The 24705-nt window shown below is 58.6% G+C and overlaps 2 protein-coding genes across 3 annotated transcripts in view; one reads left to right on the top strand and one right to left on the bottom strand.

Annotated features, from left to right (window-relative positions):
• Positions 1-5111, bottom strand: part of RNF157 (ring finger protein 157) — a 47607-nt gene extending 42496 nt beyond the window's left edge. The window contains exon 1 of the mRNA XM_084862122.1: positions 4817-5111. Within this exon, the coding sequence (XP_084718248.1) occupies positions 4817-4904 (88 nt within the window). The 5' untranslated portion in view covers positions 4905-5111. The remainder of the gene's footprint in view (positions 1-4816) is intronic.
• A 15196-nt stretch (positions 5112-20307) lies between these two features.
• On the top strand, positions 20308-24527 carry UBALD2 (UBA like domain containing 2). 2 transcript variants are annotated; one of them, XM_084861810.1, is made up of 3 exons: positions 20317-20703; positions 20963-21025; positions 23976-24527. In XM_084861810.1, exons 1-3 carry the CDS (start codon positions 20584-20586, stop codon positions 24288-24290), a joined length of 498 nt encoding a protein of 165 aa, XP_084717936.1. In that variant the 5' UTR covers positions 20317-20583; the 3' UTR covers positions 24291-24527. The 2 variants fall into 2 exon arrangements, with proteins under 2 accessions (XP_084717937.1, XP_084717936.1); XM_084861811.1 differs by lacking the exon at positions 20963-21025 and having other exon boundaries at positions 20308-20703.
• The last annotated feature ends 178 nt before the right edge of the window (positions 24528-24705 follow it).

Raw genomic sequence — 24705 nt, 5'->3', positions numbered from 1 at the left:
CTGATCGATGTTTCTCTCCCATCGATGTTTCTAGATCTCTACCCCTCTCCCTTCCTCTCTGTAAAAAAATCAATAAAATATATATTAAAAAATACATATATATATATTTAAAAATAAAGAAAGAAGACACATCCACATCACACAAGGAAATCAAACCTTAAGGCAAAATCAAGAAGTGAAAGCAATTGGTCTGCTCTCAATGAGGTAGAAAAAAGAAAAGAAAAATACACGGGAATTTTCCCAAGTACCAGCATCACCACCTGTAAGTGTGTAGGAAAGTACTAGTAGCATTTGAGGTCTCGGTCTCGATGACATCATCATTAAACAGAGCACTATTTGGGTGTGCTTTTCCCCCTGGGACTAAATGTATTTACTACAACTTTCAGGAACCTACTTATTTTTAGCTAAAGTTCCAATCAAACTGTGGCAGAGCCACATTCTTTTTTTCTTTTCTTTTTATAAAATATTTTTATTGGTCTTTACCAATCAATGGAAGAGAAACACCACATGACCTCACTCATTTATGGATAATAAAGAACATTATAAACTGATGAACCAAAAGATAGATATAGAGACAGAAAAGCAACAAGCAGACTGTCAAATTACAGTGGGGAGGGGAGGGAGATCTGGGGGAGATAATTGATCAACCGAAGGACTTGTATACATGCATATAAGTACAACCAATGGACATAAAACTCTGGGGAGGGAGGGTATCCATGGGAGGGAGGGAGGGGGGCAAAATAAATAAATAAATAAATAAATAAAATTAATAAAAAATAAAAAATAAATATTTTTATTGGTCTTTAGAGAGAGGAAGGGAGAGGGACAGGGAGACATAACCATGGATGAGAGAGGAACATCATTGATCGGCTGCCTCCTACACGCCTCCCTGGGGTCCCAGCCCATACCGGGCATGTGCTCTGACCAGGAATGGAACCAGCCACTTCTGGGTTCCTGGGTTGCTGCTCAACCACAGAGCCACACCAGCTGAGCCAAATAATTCTTTATTAGGCAGTAATTTCCATATCCTTAAGTCCCAAGTGATGCTCCTAAAAGCTAAGAGGAACTTCTATAACTACTCAACAGGCAATGACTTATTACCCATGTTTTCAAAAACTGCTCTGGCCACAGAACCAGCCCATGTGACCAGCAAGTGCACATTTAACATAACAAACATCGGGAGAAGGATGATGTTAGCTGCTCAGGACTCTGATGACCATTCTGAATTTTTATTTTTTACAATATATTTTTATTGATGTCAGAGAGGATGGGAGAGGGATAGAGAGATAGAAACATCAATGGTGAGAATCACTGATCGGCTGCCTCCTGCACGGCCCCACACTGGGGGTCGATCCCACAACCCAGGCACGTGCCCTGATGGGGAATCAAACCGCGACCTCCTTGTTCATAGGTCGATGCTCAACCACCGAGGCATGCCAACCGGGCCACTGGGAATTTTTATAACGGGTTTACGTCTTAACATCTGAGCAAAATGAATGACTCCTGTTTTTCCATTTGCTCCAAGATGTAGCAGGAAATGACCTGGATGAGTAGGGTACGAAGTTTAATGAATGAAGTGGTCTGTGTAGCGTGTCCATTTCTTCCTGGAGAGAGGACACGGGCCTAAGGACTCCTATCAACGTGGACAGCCCTTTCGAAAGATGGGCATGCGTGCATGAAAGCCACCACCGTGGCACAGTCACGCCTTTGCTACGCAAATGGTTGTGGGCTCTTAAAGAACCCAAGTTGGGAGAGAAGGATTCAATAGCGTGTCTAGCTTCTAACTAAAAAAATGACAAAGACCTACCCTCACCCTAACTGGTTTGGCTCAGTGGATAGAGCGCCGGCCTGCGAACTAAAGGGTCCCAGGTTTGATTCCGGTCAAGGGCATGTACCTTGGTTGCAGGCACATCCCCAGTGGGGGCTGTGCAGGAGGCAGCTGATCGATGTTTCTCTCTCATCGATGTTTCTAACTCTCTATCCCTCTCCCTTCCTCTCTGTAAAAAATCGATAAAATATTAAAAATATATATGTATGAAAGAAAGAAAGAAAGAAAGGAAGGAAGGAAGGAAGGAAGATAGAAAGAAAGTAAGAAAAGACCTGCCCTGGCCGGAGTGGCTCAGCTGGTTGGAGCATCATCCTGTACACGGAAAGGTCACAGGTTCAATTCCCGGCCCGGGCACCTGCCTGGCCTGTGGGTCCCATCTCTGCCTGGAGTGTAGAGAGGAGGCAACCGATTCACATCGATGTTTTCTTCTCTCTGCCTCTCCCTTCCTCGCTCCAATAACACAGATCCCTGAGGAGGGATTAAAAATAAAGAGACAAAGACCAGGTCGGGCCCTGGCCAGGTAGCTCGGCTGGTCTGGGTCCTGATGTGCCGCGGTTGCAGGTTCAACCCCTCCCGGGCACAAACAAGAATCAACCAACGAACGCACAGGTGGGACAAGAAATCAATGTTTATCTCTCACTAAAATCAATAAAATTAAAAAGAAAATAGCCCTAACCTGTGTGGCTCAGTGGATAGAGCGTTGGTCTGCGGACTGAAGGGTCCCAGATTTTGATCAAGGGCACGTACCTTGGTTGGCATCCCCAGTGGGAGGCATGCAGGAAGCAGCTGATGGATAATTCTCTCTCATCATTGATGTCCTTATGTCTCTATCCTCTCTTTCTCTCTAAAGTCAATAAAAATGTATATTTTTTAAAAAGAGCCCTACCTCTAGGGCCATCCTGGCCAAACCAACTCATTTCCCTGGGCCTCCATTTTCTTGCCGGTGAAATGCGTGGGTCTCAGCCACATTCTCAAAGGTCCCTTTCAGCTCTGAGCACTCTCCTCCCATGAAGAGCCACGTCCATGTGATGGTCAGGTGAAGCGGGGGAGGTGCCAGTGGACACGAATCCCCAAGTACACCAAGCTTCCCACTCCCGTTTCCATGTTTCGCCTTCAACATAAATAATTGGTCCACTTGAAGCACAGATTTCTCACACACAGTATTTCCGACTAAAAATGAGTAACAAGCCCTAGCGGGTTTGGCTCAGCGGCCTGCAGACTGAAGGGTCCTGGGTTGTGGGCTTGATCCCCCAGTAGGGGGCATGCAGGAGGCTGTCGATCAGTGATTCTCTTTCATCATTGATGTTTCTCTCTCTTTCCCTCTCCCTTCCTCTGAAATCAATAAAAGTATTTAAAAAATAAATAAAAATGAGTAACAATTAGGTAAAACTTTAAAAAATTGGTAGCATGGAGAGGATTAAGACTACAGATATTGAGTGTGTTGGCTAAGAAAAGTTTTTGGTGTTTTTTTTCTTTAAATATACTGTTATTCATTTCAGAGAGAAAGGGGGGAGAGAGAGAGAAACATCAATGATGAGAGAGAATCATTGATCAGCTGCCCCCTGCATGCCCCCCACTGGGGATCGAGCCCACAACCAGGGCATGTGTCCTGACCGAGAATCGAACCATGACCTCCTGGTTCATAGGTCTACGTTCAACCCCTGAGCCCCGCCCAGGCCGGGCAGAACAGTTATAGTTTGGTCCATTACCTCTCATTATCATCATCCAAGATTCATACGTATATCAATATCCTCCGGGGGGGCAGCAGTCCATGAACTGCCCCCCCTAATTCCCACGGGTGACGGAGGCGGCAGCCAACCACCGAAACTCCAAGCTCAGCAGAGCACGCTCCATTTCCTGATCGATAATAGCTAAGTGATTTTTAAAAAAATTTTTTTTCTTTTCACAAGCACGTGTGCTTATTTCCATCTGTTAACAAGCAAAACGCACGTCTCCGTTAGCCCCGAGTTCATAGCCGTGATTAGCGGGAATGGGATTAAACCCGGGTGAGCCCCAGCTGGGCCCAGGCCCGTGCTAACCCGTGCATCCCTGCAAGGCTCATCCCCTGGCACAGAAGCTGCGAGAAGAGAAGCCGCTCGGCAGCCGCTCTGCAGGGGCAGGTTCACTGTCTGGTGCCCGCGGTTCACCTGGCACGACCGGCGGCGCACTGCGGGAGCCGGCGCCTCTCATTAGCGGCCTTTATCCCGCTGCCGGCGCCTCGCCAGTCACCGCGGCCTCGCCAGGGCCTGGGCCGCCGAGAGGAGGGGGGCCAGGGGTCCCCGAAAATCTTGGAGGAAGGAAAGCAAGGAACAGCGCAGAGCTGGACGTGCACCAGCAGCTCGGGACTGGCGGGCGCTCCCGCTGCTGGCGTGCCTCTCCCCTTTGCTGTCAAAGCCGCCTCCAACTCGATGCCCACGGATGCCCACGCCGCCCGGCCTTCCGGGTGCCAGGTCCCTCATCCATCCTATATGCCCGCGCCCGGGCCCGGGCCACAGCGGCTCCCCGCGGCTCCGGCGAAGGCACGGCCCGGGTCACCGTGGTCCTCGCACCCCCACGCGTGTCTGCGAGGCCCCCTCCCCGCTGACAGCCTCCGGGAAGGCATGGCCGGCCCCCTGCAGCCGCCAGCAGCCCTGAGCCCTGCTGTCCCCGAGAAAGCCGATTCGAACCCGTGCCCGTCCCCCTCCCTCCGGGGCCCGGACGCCCGGCCCGGGCCGCGCCGCGCACAGGTGCCGTGTCCGTGCCCCGTGCCCCGCGCCCCGCCCCCCTCAGCCCGGGAACACGGGGTCCGGGCGGGAGGAGGGGCCGCCTGCGCCCGGGCGCCCGCCCCCCGGAGCCGCAGGCCGGGGCACACGGCGCCATCACGGGACCACCGGGCGCGGGCCGCCCCCGCCGCCACCCGCCGCCCCCCTCAGCGCCCCGCGCGCCGCCCGCCCCCGCCCGCCGGACCCTCTGCGGCGCCGGCCGCCCGCCCTCCGGGCCCGCGCTCACCGGACTTGGGCGGGTAGCGGTACACCGAGTGGGCCGGCACGTCCACCTCCTCCACGCCCGCGTGCTGCCGGCTGGTCAGGGCGCCCATGGCCGCGGCGCCTCAGCGCGGCGGCTCGCCCCGCGCCCGCAGCGGGGGGCGCCCGCCCGGGGCGGCCGGCTCGGCCTGGGCCCGGGGCCTGCGGCGCTGGCGGCGGGGAGCCCGGGCCGCGCCGCGCACCATCCTCCGCCGCAGCCGGCGCCGCCGGAGGGGGCTCGGGGGCCGGGGGCGCCGCCGCCTCGGCCGCGTGATGTCAGCGGCGGCTCCGCCGGGACCGCGGCCTCGGCCAATGGCGCGGCGGGGCGGGCGCGGCCGCGCGGCGCCAGCCAATGGGCGGCGGGATGCGGCGGAGCGGGGCGGGGCGGGGGGCGCGGGGGTCCGGCTCCGGTGACCGCGGGGCGCGGGGCCGGCCCGGTTCGCCCCACTTTGTCCCCCAAACGCGAGGCCGCCCAGCACGGCATCTGCGAAGCCGGAGGTGGAGGTCAGGACCCCGCAGAGGGGCGCTCGCAGAGGGGTCCCGGGGACCACTTCACCCCCCAGTGGGCGCCGCCACCCCGAAGTGCTCTGCCAGCCCCATCCCCCCGGTGGAGGTCGGGGTGATCACTGCGGGTGACCCCCTGGGACGGTCGCCATCTCTCTAGGGCAGCATCGTTCCAATGGCTGCCTCTGCCTCTGCAATGCTGTGTCCAGCCCCTGGGCCAGCCCGGGCAGCCCCGAGCTCAGGGGTGTCAGCCCCAGATACCAGGACAGCCAGGCCCGGACCGCGTGGCTCCGTGGTTTGCATCCACCTGGGAACCAAGAGGTCAGCGTTCAATTCCCGTGGTCAGGGCATACCCGGTGTGTTAACCTTACAGGAGGCGGCCAAACAATGATTCTCTCATCATTGATTTCCTGTCTCTCTCTCTCTCTCTCTCTCCCTCCCTCTCCCTTCCTCTTTGCAATCAATAAAAATATATTTTAAAAAAGACACCACGCCCTGGCTGTCTCTTTTGGAAACTTGGGGAAGGCTTGGTTCCAAAACCCCACGCCGGTGGAGAGCTCGGACAGACAGAAGACGTCACACCGAAGCGTAATTACAGACCCGGCCTGTGTGGCAGACCTTGTATTTTACCTGTGGGCCTGGTGTGTGTGTGTGTGTCTGAGAGGGTGGACTGATCAGCAAAAACCTCAGCGGCTAGAACACAAGTTCCCAGTTCTTCAGCAAGGTTTGGGGTTCTGGCCCCTTGACTGGGTCTGGAGTGCCATTTTCTAGACTCTCCCCTTTTCCTGAGGACAGTTCGCATTCCCATCACCTTCTTTCCAGCAGCAGCCAGCACCTCCGGAGCTAAGGGCACCTAGCCCAGGTGACTGGCTTTCTCCAAGGTCCTGGGATGGAGGGATGTGTCTGGGGTCATTTGTGAGGACTGACACCAAGGGCAGGTCCCTGGCTCAGACCCGCAGCAGCACGGCCTGCGGCACAAAGCCCTCCCCCAGCCCGGCCTAACCGCCCAAGGTTTCAGACACACCTTGGGTGGGAGCTGGTGTCCTCCTCCACACCCTTTCACCACACACAGGCCCCGCCTGTCGTTACCGGGTCAAGGTGAACCGCAAGTCGCGAAGCGTCTAGAACTGCTTCACCCGAGGCCTCCCGCGCATGCCGGGTGCACTGCCGCCTCGCACCCTGGGCTCTGCCCGGACGCCTCTGTCCTTCCTGCTCTCAGCGTGTGGTAAAGCGTGCCTGGGGGGGGTTAGCAGCGTCTGAGGGTCTCTCATTCCCAGGCAGAGCCAGGCCGGGGTGTGGCTCAATCAGGCAGCTCAGCCTTTTTCTTTTTATTGATTGGTTTTCAGAGAGAGAGAGAGAGAGAGGAAGGGAAAGGGGGCGGGAGAGAGAGAAATGACGATTTGTTATTCTACTGATTTATGTATTCACTGGTCGATTCTCCTATGGGCCCTGACTGGGGATCGAACCCAACACCTTGGGGTGTCAGGATGATGCTCTAACCACCTGAGCTACCCGGCAGCTCACTCGTGTGGCTCCCAAGGATCTGCTCTGGCCCCACCTCAGCCTGCACCGAGCCGGGGAAACTGGTTCCTTCCCATCTTGGCGAACAGAGTAGCTCCCCACGCCTATAACTAGGGTTCTCTTCCCGTGAATGTGTCCTGAGTCCATGCCTGGGGCAGTAGAGAAAAGCAAGGCCCCGCAGAGTGACACGGGGCATTCACCGAGCACCCCCTGGGTGCCAGGCCCTCGTGTTCACGCTCTCACACACGGAAGCACCCCTCACTGCAGCCCCGTGACGCACCTGCTCTAACACCCCGGTTTATAGTGGGAGAAACGGAGGCAGAGAAAAGCACTGGGTTCTGAGTTCGACAAATCAGCACCCTCACCCTGTGTACCTTCAGACCCCGTCTGAGCATCAAGCGTCAGTCTGCAGGATGGCCAGGCAGTGACGGAGCCAGGGCTCGGTTCAAAAAGGAGCCAGAGCCCAGCCAGCGTGGCTCAGGGGCTGAGTGTCAAGCTATGAACCAGAGGTCCCGGTTGGATTCCCAGTCGGGGCACACTCAGTCCCCCGTGTGGGGTGTGCAGGAGGCAGCCGATCAAAGATTCTCATCACGTGGTTGAATGTCTTCCCATGTGGTCACCCATTCAGTCTCTGGTCAGGACACATGCCCAGGTTTCAGATTCAATCCCCAGGAGGGGCCACACAGGAGGCATGGACATTTCTCTCATCAATGTTTCTCTCTCTCTCTCCCTCTTTCTTAAAAAAAAAAAAAAAAAAAAAAAAAAAAAAAAAAAAATTAATAAAAACATATTTTCAAAACAAAACAAAACAAAACATAAAACAAAGATTCTCAGCATGGATGTTTCTCTCTCTCTTCCTCTCCTTTCCTCTCTGAAATCAATAAAAATATATTTTAAAAGAAGAAGAAGAAGAAGCAGCAGCAGCAGCAGCAGCAGCCATAGCCAGCTGCCTGGGGTCATGAGGCAGAAGAAAAAGGCACCAGGGAAAGCGCAGAGAAAATTCTAGATCACAGAGGCTTCCTGTGAACTAATCGAGTTGGAGCCCCACTTCCTGCGCTGTAGTCTCGCAGGGTTGCAGTCTGGGGAGAGAGAGCTCAGCCGGGGTCCAGGGCAAAGAGCAGGCGCGCAGCCACGCCCGGGGAGGCCCTCTGGCTGCCAGGCCGGCTGGCCTCTCCGTCTTCCTCGCTGTGCCCGCTGGCTCCCTCACCAGAGATCTGGGTGAGATCTGGGCTGGGAGGAGGCCTGCAGGAGGCGATGGCACAGGCCAGAGGGAAAGGAACCAGGAGCGACCTCCGTGGAGAGAGCCACACAAACGCTTTCACCTTGGCTGAATGTCCCGGAGATGGCACCGCACACGCAGGGAAATGAAATGCAAATTGCAGTGTCCTTTGTGCAAAGAGCCGCCGGCAGCTTGTGCTCTCCCGGCCACAGACGCAGCCCCCGGGAGAATCCCAGCAGAGCGCCAGCGCTTCACGGTCTCGGGGTTTTCTTAAAGCATCCGGGGAAGGCAGGAGGCAGAAGCCCGCAGTTCATGAGCTCCCAGCCCCTCTCAGCCTCGGGGCTGAGGGAGAAAGGAGAGCGGGTGGGGGAAGCGCAGGGACAGTCATTTCCAGGTCAGCCGTCCCCCTGGGCTCCAAGCTCTGCTCACTCGGGCTGTCCTAGTTTCCGCTTCTCTCTGCGGCACATCCCCTCCTCTCAGTGGCTCTGCGGATTCCTGTTCGAGGAGGGAGATGCAGGTGAAACGCTGGCGGCCACAGCCCGGTCATCACAGGCAGGGAGAGGGGGAAGGAGGGTACATGGGGCCTGGGGAGCGGGCCAGGCCCCTTCCGGGCTGTTTGCAGGCCATTCTGGCCCTGCTAGGGGGTAAGAAGATTGCAGCCTGGCTGTTCCGAGCAAGAGCCGGGTTCTCCCCAAAAGACAGGGCCCCATCAGCAGCCTCAGGGCCCTGATCCCTCTCCCAGGCCCCTGGTGTCCGGGGGTTCGAGCCAACACCTTCAGCTGAGGATTTCCCATCCTGCTCGGGCAGTGGGCCAGGCTGACGCCCACAGAGGAGCCGGCTCCGACGCCCCCACACGGACACGCCCCGGGACCCACGCAGGGCTCCTCTTCTCCCGCCGAGCTCGTCCTCCGGGGAACGGCACTCGGCCTCCATGCTGTGCTTCTCGCCAAATGCGATTCCTCTCTGTTCAGTCCTCCTCAGCTGTGGCCGCGGATGACGGAGGGCTGTGCGCCCAGCGCCAGCCCTCAGCGGGGTGTGGAGCGTCCTCGCCTGCTGTCCCCGGAAGGCCCCGGAGAAAACCATGTGTCCCTGCCCCTGTGGCCGGCCCAGGGCGGGAGGCTAAGGGCCTGGGGGTAACCTTTCCTCGGCTCTCGAGTCAGGCAGGTGCCTCACATGAATCCTTCTCGCGGCCCAGTTTAAAGGACGAGAGGCCGGCAAGTGTGGCTCAGTGGTTGAGCATTGATCCAGGAACCAAGAACTCTCGGGTTTGATTTCTGGTCAGGGCACATGCCTGGGTTGTGGGCTCGAGCCCAGGAGGCAGGAGACAGCAAATCAATAAAAACGCATTAAAAAGGGAATTAGGCCATTATATATATATATATATATATATACATATATATATATATATATATATATATAATGTTTTATATAATGTTTCTTATTGATTTTTTTTTTTTTTAAGAAAGAGAGGAAGGGAGAGGGAGAGATAGGAACATCGATAAGAGAGAAACATCTATCAGCTGCCTCCTGCATACCCGCTACTGAGGATCAAGCCCGTGACCCAGGCATGTGCCCTGATCAGGAATAAAACCCGAGAGCTCCTGGTTCCTGGGTCAACGCTCAACGGCTGAGCCGCTCCGGCCGGGCGGGGCCGTTCTCGTCGCCTTAGTTTAGGCCCAGGAATTCCTAGCAAGGACCAGAGCCTGGCCACTCCTTCCTGTGCACACAGTCGCTCTTCCTTCATTGACGCTGCCTGCCCTTGGCTTTGAGCTCAGCCCCGCACTCCGTGATCAGGTTGGTGTGAACATGCCCCACGAACGTGGCAGCCCGGTGGGTGCAGATCGGCGGCCTGGCCGCCCTCCTCGGTAAACACCGGCCGGCAAAGAGCCCAGGGACGCCAGCACGCGGACGGGCAGTGTGGTGACGGCCTCACGCGGCTCCCACACGCTCCGCTGCGGCCGCTGAGCCATCCAGGCGAGAAAAGGAGGACGAATCTCCCCCTCGGCCAGGGCTCCCCATGGTGTCCTGGCAGCAGCCTGAGGCCACCTCGCCCACCCCCTGCCGGACGGAGGAGGAAGCCGTGGCTGGAGAGGGGAGGGGACTCACTGAGCCGGCCAGCATCTGAGCCCGGGGACCCCAGGCTGCTCGCACTGGGCCTGCCTTCGGGAACCCCCATCCTGCCGGCCCGCTTTCCTTCCTTCTCGGAGTAGGCTGTTCTCTAAAGTCCGTGGAAGAGGAGATGCCAGCTCCGGGACACAGCTCAGAACCCTGACACAGACGCACCCGACGCACAGCCCATGGCCCTAGTATGGCAGTGACCTCACGCAGCTCCGGCTGGCATGAGAGAGCCCAGAGCCGGCCGGCGTGGCTCAGCGGTTGAGCATTGATTGACCTATGAACCGGGAGGTCAGGGTTTGACTCCCAGTCAGGGCACATGCCGGGGTTGTGGGCTCCAGTAGGGGGCGTGCAGGAGGCAGCAGATCCGTGATTCTCTCTCGTCGTGGATGTTTCTCTCTCTCCCTCTGATAGTGGAGCTGCGGTCAGCCGTCACCAGCTCCTCCCGGAGGCGCAGGCTCCAAAGGGTGCTGAGAAGGAGGGATGGCGGCTCAGGGTTCGGGCAGGTCCTCAGCGGGTGGGTGAGAAGTGTCCGGTCACACCAGTGGGTGCCCTGACCCCGCCACAGCCCACCCCGCAGCAGTTCCGGGCTCCTCTGCTGTGACTCTTACCCTGAGCTGTGCTCGCTGTTCGGCGGCGGCTCCTCTCTCACAGGCACCTCAAAGGCTGCGCAGGGCGCGGCAGAGCCGTAAACAGATGCTCCCGACAGCAGTAAACCGGGGCCTTAGATCTTTACAGCGCCCCGAGGTGTGTGTTTATCGTATTGCTCAGCTGCGGACTGTTATCTTTTACAGTCGGCGATGCAATCTGAGGATGGAGGGAGGTCCGGCGTTCCACGGGCTTCCCCTCCGGGGTTCCGGCCTCCCTCTCCCTGTCCTCTCGCCTCTGCCATTCTGGACGTTCCTCTCGGGATGACGCCTCACATGCAGAGTCAGCACAGCACGTGCTCCCTCGCCCTCACACCTCCAATGGCTCCCCATGACCTTACACAAAACAGACTCATCCCCACACCCTCTCCGCCCTCTGCTTCCCCATAACCTGCTTGCGCCCCAGAGACAGCCATCAGTCCTGCTGTCGTGTTTGCTCGTGACAACCCCTCCCCGTGTGCCCTTCCAACGCCTGTGTGCGGGGTGAGCCCCGCTCGGCGGAACCGCACCTGGCCCGCGAAGCCACCTCTGCGAGCCGGGCCCCCTCCGTGCAGCGAGTGGGTCCCTCCTGCGGCCTCCGTGCATGCTGACCTCCAGGCCCCCCAGCCCCCAGAGGCCGAGGGCTCATGGGCTCCGGAGCCACAGAGAAGGGGTTCAAGCCGGCTCTCTCCCATGGCCTGTGCCTCCTGGGAAAAGTACCGCGTCTCTGAGCTCAGTCCTCTCTCCTGTGCATGAGCCCGAGACCAGCAGAGTGTGTGTATCTTCAGTTGGACACATCCGAAGCCCTAGACAGTGGTCAGCAATCTGCAGCTCGTGAGCCACATGTGGCTCAAGAGCCATGGTTTGCCAGTCTGTTAACTAATGAGTTTGCCCACCACTGCCCTAGTACAAGTCCTGGCACACAGCAGTGCTCAATAAATGATTACTTTTATTTTTGTTTGTTTGTTTGTTGGTTTACTTCGGAGACGGAGAGAGAGAGAGAAACATCAATGGCGAGAGAGGATCATTGAACGGCTGCCTCCTGCACGCCCCACACTGGGCATGGAGCCTGCAACCCGGGCCTGTGCCCTGACTGGAACCCATCCTGGGACCCTTCAGTCCCAAGGCCCATGCTCTCTATCCACTGAGCCAAACCAGCTAGGGCAAGAAAAATTATTTTTGAGCAATGACTCCATGCAAGCATTTTATTTTTTTATTTTTTATTCTTTTAAATATATTTTTTATTGATTTTTTACAGAGAGGAAGGGAGAGAGATAGAGAGCTAGAAACATCGATGAGAGAGAAACATCGACCAGCTGCCTCTTGCACACCCCCTATCGGGGATGTGCCCACAACCAATGTACATGCCCTTGACCGGAATCGAACCCGGGACCCCTCAGACGCTCTACCACTGAGCCAAACCGGCTTCGGCCATGCAAGCACTTTTAAACGCTCCGTCTCACTTAATCTTCAAAATAACCCTCAGAGGTAAGCACCGTAGTTGTTTCCATTTCCCAGACGGGCAACTCGAGGAGGCCCAGGGAGCGGGAACTTGCCTGAGGTTCATCAGCGTTCAAAGTCCCAGGTCTGTCCTACCAGATTGCCTGTCCCACCAGCCGTCACCGGGACAGCCCGCCCTGCGCAGGCCTGCCGGCCACCGGCCACAGAGCTGGTCAGACAGAGGGCCTGCCTGGGGCCTCCCTCCCCCCCCTTATCGCCCTCCTCCTAATGCAATCTGCCTGCCGCCTGCTGCCGCTTCTTCTCCAGCGCTCCTTATCTGACCATTCTCTCTCTCTCTCTCTCTCTCTTTCTCTCTCTCTCTCTTTTTTAATATATTTTTAATTGATTTTTTACAGAGAGGAAGGGAGAGGGATAGAGAGTTAGAAACATCGATGAGAGGGAAACATCGATCAGCTGCCTCCTGCACACCCCACACTGGTGCAACCAAGGCACATGCCCTTGACCGGAATCGAACCTGGGACCCTTGAGTCCGCAGGCCGATGCTCTATCCACTGAGCCAAACCAGCTAGGGCAGAATCAGGACAATTTTCAACCAGCCCTCACCCTCCCTCTCCTCTCCTCTCTGGACCCTTTTGGGCTTCAACCTTCACGCCGAGGGTGCGCAGAGGAGCAGCGGCCTCCCACAGGCCTGCAGACACCCTGCCGCCCGCCGTCCCTTCCGAGAGCCGGCTCCGTCCACAGCGGGTCGTGGACAGCACCAGGCCGGAGCGCCCGGAGGGCTGGACCCCATGTGCTCTGAGGGCCCTGGGCCGGGAGATTGGGTGCCACTGGCGACTGAAATATGGTGGAAATCATATTTGGGTAAAAACTGCTGTTTGAATTTTAACCTTGCTATCTGACTTCCACCTTCGATTACTTGCTTAAACAATAGGGTAGTTACAGGAGATTGACTCCCACTGACTCAGTAGCTTCAGGGGTAGAAACTGTAGATAACCTTTAGTTCTGCTTTTGTATTATGGGCCAGATAGGGCCACATTCCAATGTCCAGCAGGGTGTGACTGGGAACCAACCCTGCGGGCTGTCCCCAGTCTTTAGAATTTAGTCTTTAGGATTTAGGAACAGATAAGTACGGCCAGTTCTTTGTCCTGAGGGGCCAATCAGGGTTAGCCGAGGCAGTGACATCACCACCGACCTGAGTAAAACCCCTGGACTGGGCGAAATTCGCTCTCTTCCGCCATGCTGCAGGCATGAGTGGGACAGCCCATGCTAGCATGGAGAAGGCTCTTTTGCTTATTGCATCAGACTCGGCTCCCTGGTGGTCCTTGGGGATCACGAATTCGTCTGGGATCCCCAGCCAGGACCATGAGGGACCCCGGTCCGGAGAGCCTGACTGGCCGCGGTAGGTGTGTGTTTGTCTGTGTTTTTGTGTGAGCGCTCTGGAGGGACTGCCCCTCCATCGGGGCTCTCACCTGGGTGTTTGCCGGCTGCTGCGTCAGCCAAGGTTTGAGCCTGGATTCGAATCTGTAATAAACTCTAGCATGCTTAATCAAATTGGCTCCGGTGGTCCGGCTCTTGGGGACTCGCTCCGTAACAGCGACGAGGCACCTCCTGGGGGTTCCGACTCCGAGGGGTGCAGCCCGGCGCCCTCCTTCCAGGGGCTTCCTCCTTCCTCCCCGGGAGCACTGCCCGGGGCGTGGGCGCTGCCAGCACAGCGGCTGGGCCCAAACATGGTGACTCTGCAACCTCCAGAAGCTTCCGGGAAACATCAGCCCCGAGCAGTCTCTCCTCCACGTGGTTCCCTCCAGGCCTGAGACGGAGGGACAGGCAGCTAGCGATAAGCAAGGAAAACAGGCTCCTGGCAGGCCCGTGGGAGGGAGCGCCCGAGGGCCAGACGCTGCTGATGTTCTCGGACCCGGGCCTGTGTGCGGAGGGTGGTCAGGAGCCCCCATGCGCCTCCTCCAGACCAGACACAGCGGACAGCGTGTGTACGGCTTCCAGGCAGGAGCCTGGCCTCGGTGCCCAGGGCTTTGTGGCCCGCCTTGCACTCCACGGAACCCATGGGCACGGCTGGTCCCAGGAGAACCCCATCTGCAAGCCCGGGGCACCCCGGGGCCGAATGGTGCCAACTCTGAGCTGCAAGGCCAGGGCCGCTCCGGGCTGGGACACTAAGTCACTGCCCGGAGGGCCACCAGATGGCAGCAGGCTGTGCCTGGGGGAGAAGCAAGGCTTTGGGACTGGCTGAAACCGGTGTGGCTCAGTGGATAGAGCGTCGGTCTGCGGACTCAAGGGTCCCAGGTTCGATTCCGGTCAAGGGCATGTACCTTAGTTGCAGGCATATCCCCGGAGGGGGGTGTGCAGGAGGCAGCTGGTCCATGTTTCTCTCTCATGGATCTTTCTAGTTCTATCTCCCTCTCCCTTCCTCTCTGTAAAAAATCAATAAAATATATTTTTTTAAAAAGACTTTGGGACTGCGTGTTACCTCAACCTCGCTTGGCCTGTCCCGGCTGATCTAAGGGGTCTCTGCACCCTCTTGAGAAAGCATGGACCATTTGTGTGTGTGGCTAAAGGAAGGGACACTAACCACTCTCCTCTCCACCGCCCAGAGCAGGTCAACGCTAACCATTGCCCCATCCAAGCTCAGCAACTCCCTCACCCCACTGTCTCCCAACAGATGCCCTGAACGAGCCTGGCTATAAACTTGCTTTCAAGGTCACTCTGTGCTTGGGTTTCCACTGTTTCCCCCCGCCCCTCCAAAAAAAAGCCCCTTCCTTCTCCTTCCTATCCACCCCAGTCCTTCCCAGCTTCAGTCCCCCCCTCCTCCAGGGAGCCTTCCAGGACTACCTGCTCATGACTTATGATTGCTAGCTTGGCTCAGCGTTGTCTGAGGTCATGGAAGAGAGCCAGCCCTTGCTTCAAGCGCTCCATATTGGTAAGGGGCCTCTGCTGAGCTCACCCGCGGGTGAGTGGAGGGGACGGGACTGAGCCCCGCAGAAAGGTGAGTCACCTGCTCAATGAGCTCCATCTGTCATACCCACAATGCACTGCTTGGAGATACCACAAACAATGGATTATCTGACAAAGAAAACCGAGGAAATGACTAATGCACATTTAAGGATCATGAGTTTGGGGCGTAGGGAGTATGTTTTGGGGGAGAGTCATGTGAGGGTTTCAAAGGTACTAGTCTAGGACTTTTAAGTTCTACTAGCATGCTGGGATCTTTCCTACTCTTCAGATTGTGCGTAGGTTATACACAAACTCTTGGTGTATGGTATATTTCTTTTATTTTCTTTCTTTTTTAGAGAGGGTGGAATGGGAGGAGAGATAGAGAGAGAGAAGCATCGATGTGAGACAGACACATCAATTGGTTGCCTCCTGCACACGCCCTGGCCAGGGCCAGGGATAGAACCTGCAATCGAGGGGTATGCCATGGACCAGAATCGAACCAGGGACCCTTCAGTCCTCAAACCGATGTTCTATCCATGGAGCCAAACCAGCTAGGGCAGTGGCCGGCAAACTGCCACTCTGTTGACTAATGAGTTTGCCGACCACTGCGTAAGGCATTACCCTTACCCAGAAGTTTTGACTTCAGGTTAAAGACATTAGTACATTATTAAAACGGTTTTTAAGTGTTTTTCCTAAGGCAGTGGTCGGCAAACGCAACAAACTGTGGCTCTCGAGCTGCAGTTTGCCGACCACTGAGCTAAGGCGGTGTATGATATATTTCTTTTAAAAATGGCGGGGGGAGGGGGCAGTCAGGTTAGCAGCTGCCACAGCAACAAGACTCTGTGTTTTGGATGCCGGGGTGGGGTTGGGAGGCCCGGCGCCGCTGAGGGAAAGTGGCTGGGAGCCTGGGTCCAAGCCGGCCGCCAAGGCCCCCTGAGCGGAGGGCGGCTCCCGAGCTGTCCCTGACTGCCTGCCTCCTCCCCTCGGCCAAGCCCCGACCTCGGGGCCCCTTCCAAAGGCCTGCGGGGACACACCTCCCCCGCACACCTGCCGCGTGGTGAGGCCGCCTTATCGCCGGCCGCGGGCACAGGACGGGCGTCCGGCCGCGGGCTGTTCGGAAAACGCCATTAGCTCTGCGGGGCGCGGTCTGGCCTTTGTCCCCGGAGGCACGTGGCCGTGGGTGAACCGGTCATCGTGTACACCGGCGTGAACTCAGCCCCCGAGCAGCTCTGACCGCCCGGCTCCTCCTCACAGCACAGACCAGCGTCCCTACCTGCCCAGGGTCCCTGGGGAGGAGGGGGTGGAGCAGTGGGCAGGCCAGGCTGGAGAGTAGACTGGGGTCTTGGGGAGCCCCAGGGGTTCAGCTCTCAGCTCCACCCTGAGCTCGCTGAGCGACGTAGGGCAAGTCACTTAACCTCTCTGATCCCATTTCTCGCGTCTGTTCATTGAGGATAGGCCCGGTCCCAACATCGCTGGGTTGTTGTGCTAACTAAGGTAATTTTTTTTAAAAAGAAAGAAGAACAGAACTGAGCAGAGCTGAAACCGGTTTGGCTCAGTGGATAGAGCGTCGGCTTGGGGACTGAAGGGACCCGGGTTCGATTCCGGTCAAGGGCATGTACCTTGGTTGCGGGCACATCCCCAGTGGGGGTTGTGTAGGAGGCAGCTGGTCGATGTTTCTCTCTCATAGACATTTCTAGCTCTATCCCTCTCCCTTCCACTCTGTGGAAAATCAATAAAATATATATATTTAAAATAAAAAAAATAAAATAAAAAGAACTGAGCAGAGCCGCGTTCACAGCACATTCTCAGTAGACACCAATCTCAGTCCTCACGGGGGAGGACTGGCATGGGCCGGCAGTGGAGGGACCACGCTGGCACTGAGCCCCCATGGGCTTTATGGAAAAGACTAGAAAAAGATCAGTGCTTCCAACGTGGCCAGATCGGCCTGACCCATCTTACAGTAGACACGGCTCCCATTCGCAAGGAAAAGTAGTTACGAACTGAGGTCGCACTGAGCAGACAGAGCCAGCAATAGCGGCAGAGTCCGTACCCCGCCCCCCGCCCCCCCCCCCCCCCCCCCGCAGGGAGCTGCCTGCCCTCGTCCCCGCTGCCGCTCCGCCTCCGGGCTGACCACAGGAGCAGCCCGCGGCCTGAGGGCTGTCTCCTATCTTGGCATTGGCATCCTTTCCCATCTTCCTCTCCTCTCAGTATCTCTCTGCTCCTCCTAACCACGTGGTCACAGTGTCCCTTTGCCTGGGCGTCTTGAAGCAACAATAGAGGAACTAAAATAATAATAATAATAATAATAATAATAATAATAAGGAAGGAGGGGAGGAAGGAAATGAGCTCGGGATCACTCACACCCGATCTAAGCCGTCTGATCTTACTGCTGGCATACATCAGGCAGGGGCTGTGTGACCCTGAGGAGGTTCCTTGCCCTCTCCGAGCTTCACACCAATTGGGAGTTTGAAGCCAGAGATGCTGTGCAGCGCAGTGCAGTGTCCCAGGATCCTGCACACGGCGGGCCTTCCGTACCTGAGGGCCCTCGAGTTCCCCTCAGCTGGGTTGGACCCATTTGGGTCAGGGGAGTAAGAGAGAAAGGAGGAAGGAAGGACAGGAACCCAGTGCCCTGCAGAGATGGAGGTGGGGATTACAATCCTCCATCCCTCCCACGATGGCACAAGGCAGCTGGCCCCCCTTCCCCACCGAGGCTCACTCATTTTCAAACCTCCGCAGTAGAAAAAAAGAGCTTTAAAAAGCCCTAGCCGGTTGGGTGGATAGAGCGTCAGCCTGCAGACCAAAGGGTCCCGTCAAGGGCAAATGCAGGGGTTGCAGGCTCCGTCCCCATGGGGAGTGGGGGGGCGTGGAGGTGCAGAAGACAACGGATCAATGATTCTCTCTCATCATTGATGTTTCTACCTCCCTCCCTGGCTGAAACCAATATATGTATATAAAATAAAACATCCTCGTTATCCGCACCCGAGGGAATCCTGGCCAAGGCTGCTTCTCATCCCAGCTGCGCCTCGGCTCATTCTGCAGCCGAGACCCCTCACGGGGGAGGATTCTGTTCCTCCCAGGGCACGGCTGTGCTCCATTTGCTGTTAATGGGCCTGTGTTTATGGCTCTGCTCTACCTGCGCACATTGTCCTCGCAGATAAAATAATAACACCTGAGTTAATGACACCTTGCACTTGGGAGTCGCTTTCATCCCACAGCTCAGAGCCCTCTAAACATGACCTCATCCGTGCTCCCTGCACTGATCTGGGGGGGGGGGGGTGTAAGGAGGGGGGAGTTGCGGGGGGGGGGGGGGGGAGGCCGGGCAGGTTATCCAGCCCAGAGGAGGATGAAGCCAAATGATCACGTTCTGCCTCGCAGCCGCATGTCACTCGGCCCAGAGCAACCTCAGGCCCATCGTAAAGAACCGTCATCCCGTCTCTCTGGCTTGGGGGTCTTGCCTTCCACGCCTCTCCCAGGTGCCCTGCAGGTGGTAAACCTTACACCACCCTTCGGGACAGACTGCCTCAGGAGGCAAGGGGTTTGGCAATGTGGGCACTTTCGGGCCCTCGTCTCCCTTGCGAACTCCTTACTTGAGACCTAAGGACTCCTGCGGGCTGAATGCCTCCGCCCGGGGACATGCTGCCACTCACGGCCCTGGCACGTTTGGCACCTGCACGGACCTGTGAAAGCACGCCCGCAGTGACAGGACTTCCTGGTTCCAGGGCTGTGGCGGCCTGAGCGCCCAGCGCGGAGGCGGCTGGCTGCCCACTTTTGATTTCACCCTGCAATTACCGGGGGAAGAGCTGCGAGCCGGACTGGCCTCTCCGGCCGCCCGCCCGCCGGTCTCAGCCCAGGCACACGGTGGGGAGGCCAAGTGTAATCACAGCAAAAAGCTGACTCCCGTCCCTTCAAAACAAACAAACAGACAAAAGGCTAAAAGGGGGAAATTCATGCTAGTGCCCGAGGCTGTTTTTCATCAGAAATAAGCATTGGGTGTCACTATTTCCCAGTTTATGCTCTATGTTTAGATGGTCCTGTAAATCCACTTCAGGCAAACTCAGAATAGGATCATGGCTCTTTATTCTTAGCCTCAAAAGATCCGAAACGTAATACTTTTTTTTAGAAACAGACACTCTAATAGGGAATCTCTAGTAATGTTATCTTCCTAAGGTCTCTGCCCTTCCGCAGGCTGCTTCAACTCTTAGTTCTCTATCCACCCCCTCAGTTCCCAACCACAGCCCAGAAGCTCAAATCCTAATCCAGAAGGTGGAGCACTACAAACAAACTGTTTTTAAGTGCCTAGGATTGAGAGCCAGAACCTGTATAACAATGCATGAAAAAGAGGGTAGAAATTAAATATTTGGTTAAATCAATCAATTTAACAACAACAACAACAACAAAAATCGGAGCTTAGGATATTAGTGACTGAGAAGGTCTTATTTATTCCCTTGCAATGATATTTAGGGTACATTAGCATTGGTTTACATTTTCAGAGAGCTAAGTTTTGGTCTAAACACACACAAACAAACACACACACACACACAAACACACACACACACAGAAAACCTGCTTGGCCTTTGGGGTGGGTAGTGACGGGAAGGAAGTATGAAAAGGGTACGTTCTATTTTTTTAAAAGGCTAAAAAGGAGTAGAGCTGTTTGAACGATTTAAAAAAAATAAACACTCTCTGAGGCTTGAGCAGCTGCGCAGGCTCTATCTGCTTTCTGTTTTGATCGTTCTGTTTCTCGAGATGACCACATCTTTCAGAGGAAATGAGTCAAAGCCACTCTGTCTCGCTTTTCCAGCTGAGCATGTTCAGTCTCAATGAAGTAATGAATGAACTTGGCCGCACCACCCCCCAAGCCTACAACACCAAACAGAGGGGCCTGGGCCAATCAACAGGCACTCCGGGTTTTCAAGTTGAGTTCAAACGGGCTCACGGGGAACCAATCAGCGCGCGCGGCCCCGCCCCAAACGCAGGGCCGTGGCCAATCGCGAGCCCGAACGGGCCAAAACACTGCGGCCGGCCAATGGCGCGGCGCCCCACGGCGCCGGCCTCCGCCAATGGGCGCGGCCGGGCGAAAAAAGGGAAACAGTGCGGTCCGGAGGCCTCGGGGTTCGAACCGAACGTCCGCTCGGAACCGGGAGCGGGCCGCGCGGCGCGGGCCAATCAGCGGCGGCGGCTCGCGGCCCCCGAACGTTGGCCCCCGCCCCGCCCCGCGCCGTTGTTTGTGCGCCGGCGGCCGCGGGAGCCGCACCGCGACTCTCGCCGGCGGGCAGCGCGGCGGCGGCGGCCGAGGCGGCGGGCGGGAGCGCGAGCCCAGGGCGCCGGCCTCCCGCGGCCGCCGAGCCCCGCGCCGGCGCAGCCATGTCGGTGAACATGGAGGAGCTGCGGCACCAGGTCATGATCAACCAGTTCGTGCTGGCGGCGGGCTGTGCGGCCGACCAGGCGAAGCAGCTCCTGCAGGCGGCCCACTGGCAGTTCGAGGTGCGGGCGGCGGGGCGGCCTCGGGGCCGGAGGGGGGGGGGGTAGCGAGGTCCCGGAAGGCGATCCGCGGCCGCGAGGTGGGGCGCGGGCCGGGGCGGCGCGGAGGGCCCTGCCGCCGGTGCCCCCGCGCGGGGCCCGGGGACGCCCCATGGCGGCGCGTCCGGCCGGCGGAGGGGCCGGGGCCGGGGCCGGGGCCGGGGCCCAGCGGGGCCGGCCGTTCGGGGGCGGCCCGGCTGACCGCCCCGCGCTGTCCCCGCAGACCGCCCTGAGCACGTTTTTCCAAGAAACCAACATTCCCAACGGCCACCACCACCCCCAGATGGTAAGTGCGGCCGCGGCGGGAGGGGTCCCGGGCCGGGCGCCGCCGCCGCTGTCAGCCCCGCGGTGACAGCCATGTTGCCGCGAGCGCCGCGATGTAAACAAAGAGCCAAAATGTCTTCCAGGAAAGCGGCCGGGCCCGGCCCCCGGCGCCGCGGCCCGGCCCCAAGCCCTGCGCCCGGGGTCCTCCCCGGGGCCGGGGGTCGGAGGGCGGCCGGGAGCGGGGAGGGGGCTCTGGGGGCGGAGAGGGGGCGGCTGGGCCCGGGAGCCCCGTGCGGGGCGGGGGGGTGCCGGGAGGGTCGGGGGCCGCGGTGTCTTGTGTCCGGGGACACCCCCCTTGCTGTCGGGCAGGCAGCCCCCATCCAAACCACCCAGCTCCACCGGGAACAGGAAGGAGATAGAGCCACCCTGGCCAGGCTCGACCCAGAGGGGTATGCACACTCTTTCCTGTTTGTGGGAAAGAGGACATACCCCGAGCTCAGAGGACAGAATAGATTTTGACCAGAAAATGCCAGGAATTTGCTTCTGATCTCGGCGTGGGAACCTACAGGAGCCAGGGAGCAGGAGTGGTCGGCGGGGCCGGGCTTTGCTTTCTTTTCTCCTCCGGCCCCCAGGCCTGAGCCTCTGCCTTCCACTCCCCGGACACCCCTTCCCTGCGAGACTGGAAGGCCAGTCCTTCCCCCTCCTCCCCCCTGGTTACCTATTACCCCGCTTGGGGGGAGGGCGGGACTGTCCCCGCCCAGGCCCAGCCCCAGCCCCAGCCCCCGCGGGTGTAAAACATGACTCCCAGGTCTGTTGTGGCTTTGGGAGTGCATTTTGGCACTTGGTGTCCTTGCCTGTGGCTCCCTTTTCGGAGGATCTGCAAATGGCTCCTTGGTGCCTGTCCTTGGCGCCCCCAGCCTGCCTGTGTAGTTACAGAGACAGAAAAGGCAGCTTCTCCTTGGGGTGGCTCACGCTGTACACAGACCAGCGCCTGGGCTGGGGGGGGAGAGCTGCTGGCGGCAGGGCTGCGACTGTAAGGCCGGCCCTCCCCGCGTGTGCCCCCTGCCCGACTCCCCCCAAAGGGTCTCCGCTGGCCCCCTAGGCCCAGGGCGCCCAGAACAGCGTTGTGTGGTGCGTGGTAGGGAGGCTCTGGGTGAGAACTGGGACTGGAGGTCCCTCTAGGTCCGGAGGCCCCTGATCTGCCCGTCCCCAGGTATCCAGTCCTTTGAAGCTCCCTTGCCCCAGGCAGGCTGGGTTGTGTAACCACCTAATCGGTGCTCACATCAGGCCCAGTGTACACCCTGCCTGCGAGGAGCTAGTCCTTTAGACAGTAAACCAAAGGGAAAAGTTAAACAGCCACAGAGACTGATGGTGAGGCAGCATCAGAAGGCACCAGGTGTGAGCAGCCAGAGGGGTTGCCTGTAGCCGTCACACAGGCACGTGGTGGCAGGGGCCTGGGCTGGTTGGGAGGGAGAAGCCCATGGACGAAGGGGGGGTGGGGCAGGACACAGCGGGGTGTCTTGGGGTGCCATGGGCCTGAGTGCTAGGAGCTGTCAGAACGCACAGAGCGGGAGGCCTTCGGCCCCTGGAGCAGCTCCCGGTGTTCCGGGACCAGAGGGGTTAAGGAGCTGCCTGGCTCACACAGGCAGGCAGAGTACTCGCTGGCTGGGTGAACTGGGGAAGTTGGTCACAATGCTGTGATGCAATTGGCTTCTACCCCCCCCCCCCCCATTCATTGTTTCCTGCTGCGGAGAAGCCAGCCCTGGGGTGGGGGTGGGGCAGGGAATGAGGGAGGAGGGAAGCCTGTGGTCTGGGTGAGGCTGCCCCTAAGGCGGACAATGGTCAGAGCTTCCCAGCGGCTGACTGGGGCGGCCGGGAACTGGGTGGGGTGTCCCCTCCCTTTCTGGCTGGGGCTGAGCTGAGAGCCTGCAGCCCCTCCCTGCCAGGTGAGGAGTCCTAGAATCTGGCCTGGGGGAGGGGCGGTGTTACTAAAATTAGGAGAAATTCAAAGATAGACTCCGCGGCTGCCTGGCTGCCTGGGAAAGAGAGAAGCGTGGCGAGGTCAGAAGCGGGCTTTGTGCGGGCTCTGCTCCCGGCACCTCCACCCCATCCCGCAGCCCCATGTTCACAGGGCGGGTGCCGGCTCCAGCCCCTCCCCGGCTCCTGCCCTTCCTGCTGGGCTTCCCTGGCCAGAAATGGCAGGATAGTGAGGAGTTTGGGGAGCCCCCTCCAGGCAGTAGCCAAAGACAGCAGGCAGGATGTTTGTGGTGACCCCCCCCACCCCCAGGAAAGGAAGGGGGCTGAGAGGGGCGGGACAGACAGATCCTCTTGACAACCTCAGCCAAGAGCAGCCTGGGGGCGATGCCGGGACTCAGGAACCAAGACCCGGGTTTTTGTCCTGGGGAGCCATGCACAGAGTTGCACTTGACTGTGAGGGGCTGAGGGAGGCTCAGCTTGGGCCTGCGGACCCCGGACCCCTTCTTGGCTCGGCCCCTGTGTGGGTGTTTGTCAAGTGACCAAGCTCTGGGCCTCGGTGTCCCCATCTGCAGTCTCGAGAGGGTAGCGGGACAGACCTGACATCACTGAGAAACGAGACCCAGGCTGGTGTTACCGCGGCCTGAAACCAACACCGCCTCCGCTCCCCGGGCTGCCGGGCGGACCTGATCCCCCCCCCCCCAGCAGCTCGGAACACGGGCGATCACCGAGGGGCCGCTGGGCTCCTACCGGCCAGGCCACCTGGTGTCCTGGGCTGCTCCCTGGCCTGCTTTAACCTGACACCCGGCTCTGGTGGGAATTAACCCCTCGCGCCCCACATGCCTCGGGGCAGCTGCTCAGCGTCAGGAGCCCTCCTGTGCTGGTGGGAAGGGCCCGGTGTCCTTGTGTTCTTGTTCTTGTTGGCTCGGCGAGGGGTGCTTTGTGCTGGGACTCGGGGGCCGTGGACAGCCCCCTGACACGTGTGTCTCTCTGAGCAGATGTGCACCCCCAGCAACACGCCAGCCACACCGCCCAACTTCCCCGACGCCCTGGCCATGTTCTCCAAGCTGCGCGCGTCCGAGGGCCTGCAGAGCGGCAGCCCCATGACGGCCGCGGCCTGCTCGCCCCCCGCCAGCTTCAGCCCCTTCTGGGCCTCGTCCCCGCCCAGCCACCAGGCCGCCTGGATGCCGCCCTCCTCCCCAACGGCCCACAGCTTCCACCACCTCCACCACCCACAGCCCACGTGGCCCCCCGGAGCCCCGCAGGGGGGCGCCCCGCAGAAAGCCATGGCCGCCGTGGACAGCCAGAGATGAGACTGGACACCGCGGGGCTGAGCTGGCAGGCCGGGTCATGGGGACACAGGCGGGCCGGGCGGGGGCTGGGCGGGCGGGTTTCCTGAAGATCGCACTGGAAGATTTTATAAAGGAATTTGGGGGGCGGGGGGACAGTAAACTTCCTGAGCCACTTGGGTCCTTCAGGAGTTTCTCTTCAGGCAAGTTTTTCTGTTTTTAATATATAACTGTAATATATAAATATATAAATATAACTAACCACGTGAATGCGCTGCTGGTCTGGGGGACGGGTCGGAGGGCGGGGCCAGCACCCTCCGCCCGGTCCAGGCTGTCTGCCGGCTGCCTGCTCTCGGGCACGGCCGTGCTGGACCGGGAGGAAGAGGGCCGCCCCAGGCCCCGGCGCCAAAGGTGCCCCTGAACCCCCACGCGGCCCGTC

This window comes from Pipistrellus hanaki (assembly GCF_964339955.1).
Source record: "Pipistrellus hanaki genome assembly, chromosome: 16".
NCBI lineage: Eukaryota > Metazoa > Chordata > Mammalia > Chiroptera > Vespertilionidae > Pipistrellus > Pipistrellus hanaki.
Note: the sequence above shows the minus strand (reverse complement) of the source record. Positions and strands in the feature narration are given on the sequence as shown.

Coding starts and splice junctions, on each gene's coding strand:
- UBALD2 (XM_084861810.1), top strand. CDS start 20,584: ATGTCGGTGAACATGGAGGAGCTGCGGCACCAGGTCATGATCAACCAG. Junction 20,704..20,962: donor CGGCCCACTGGCAGTTCGAG/GTGCGGGCGGCG, acceptor CTGTCCCCGCAG/ACCGCCCTGAGCACGTTTTT. Junction 21,026..23,975: donor GCCACCACCACCCCCAGATG/GTAAGTGCGGCC, acceptor CTCTCTGAGCAG/ATGTGCACCCCCAGCAACAC.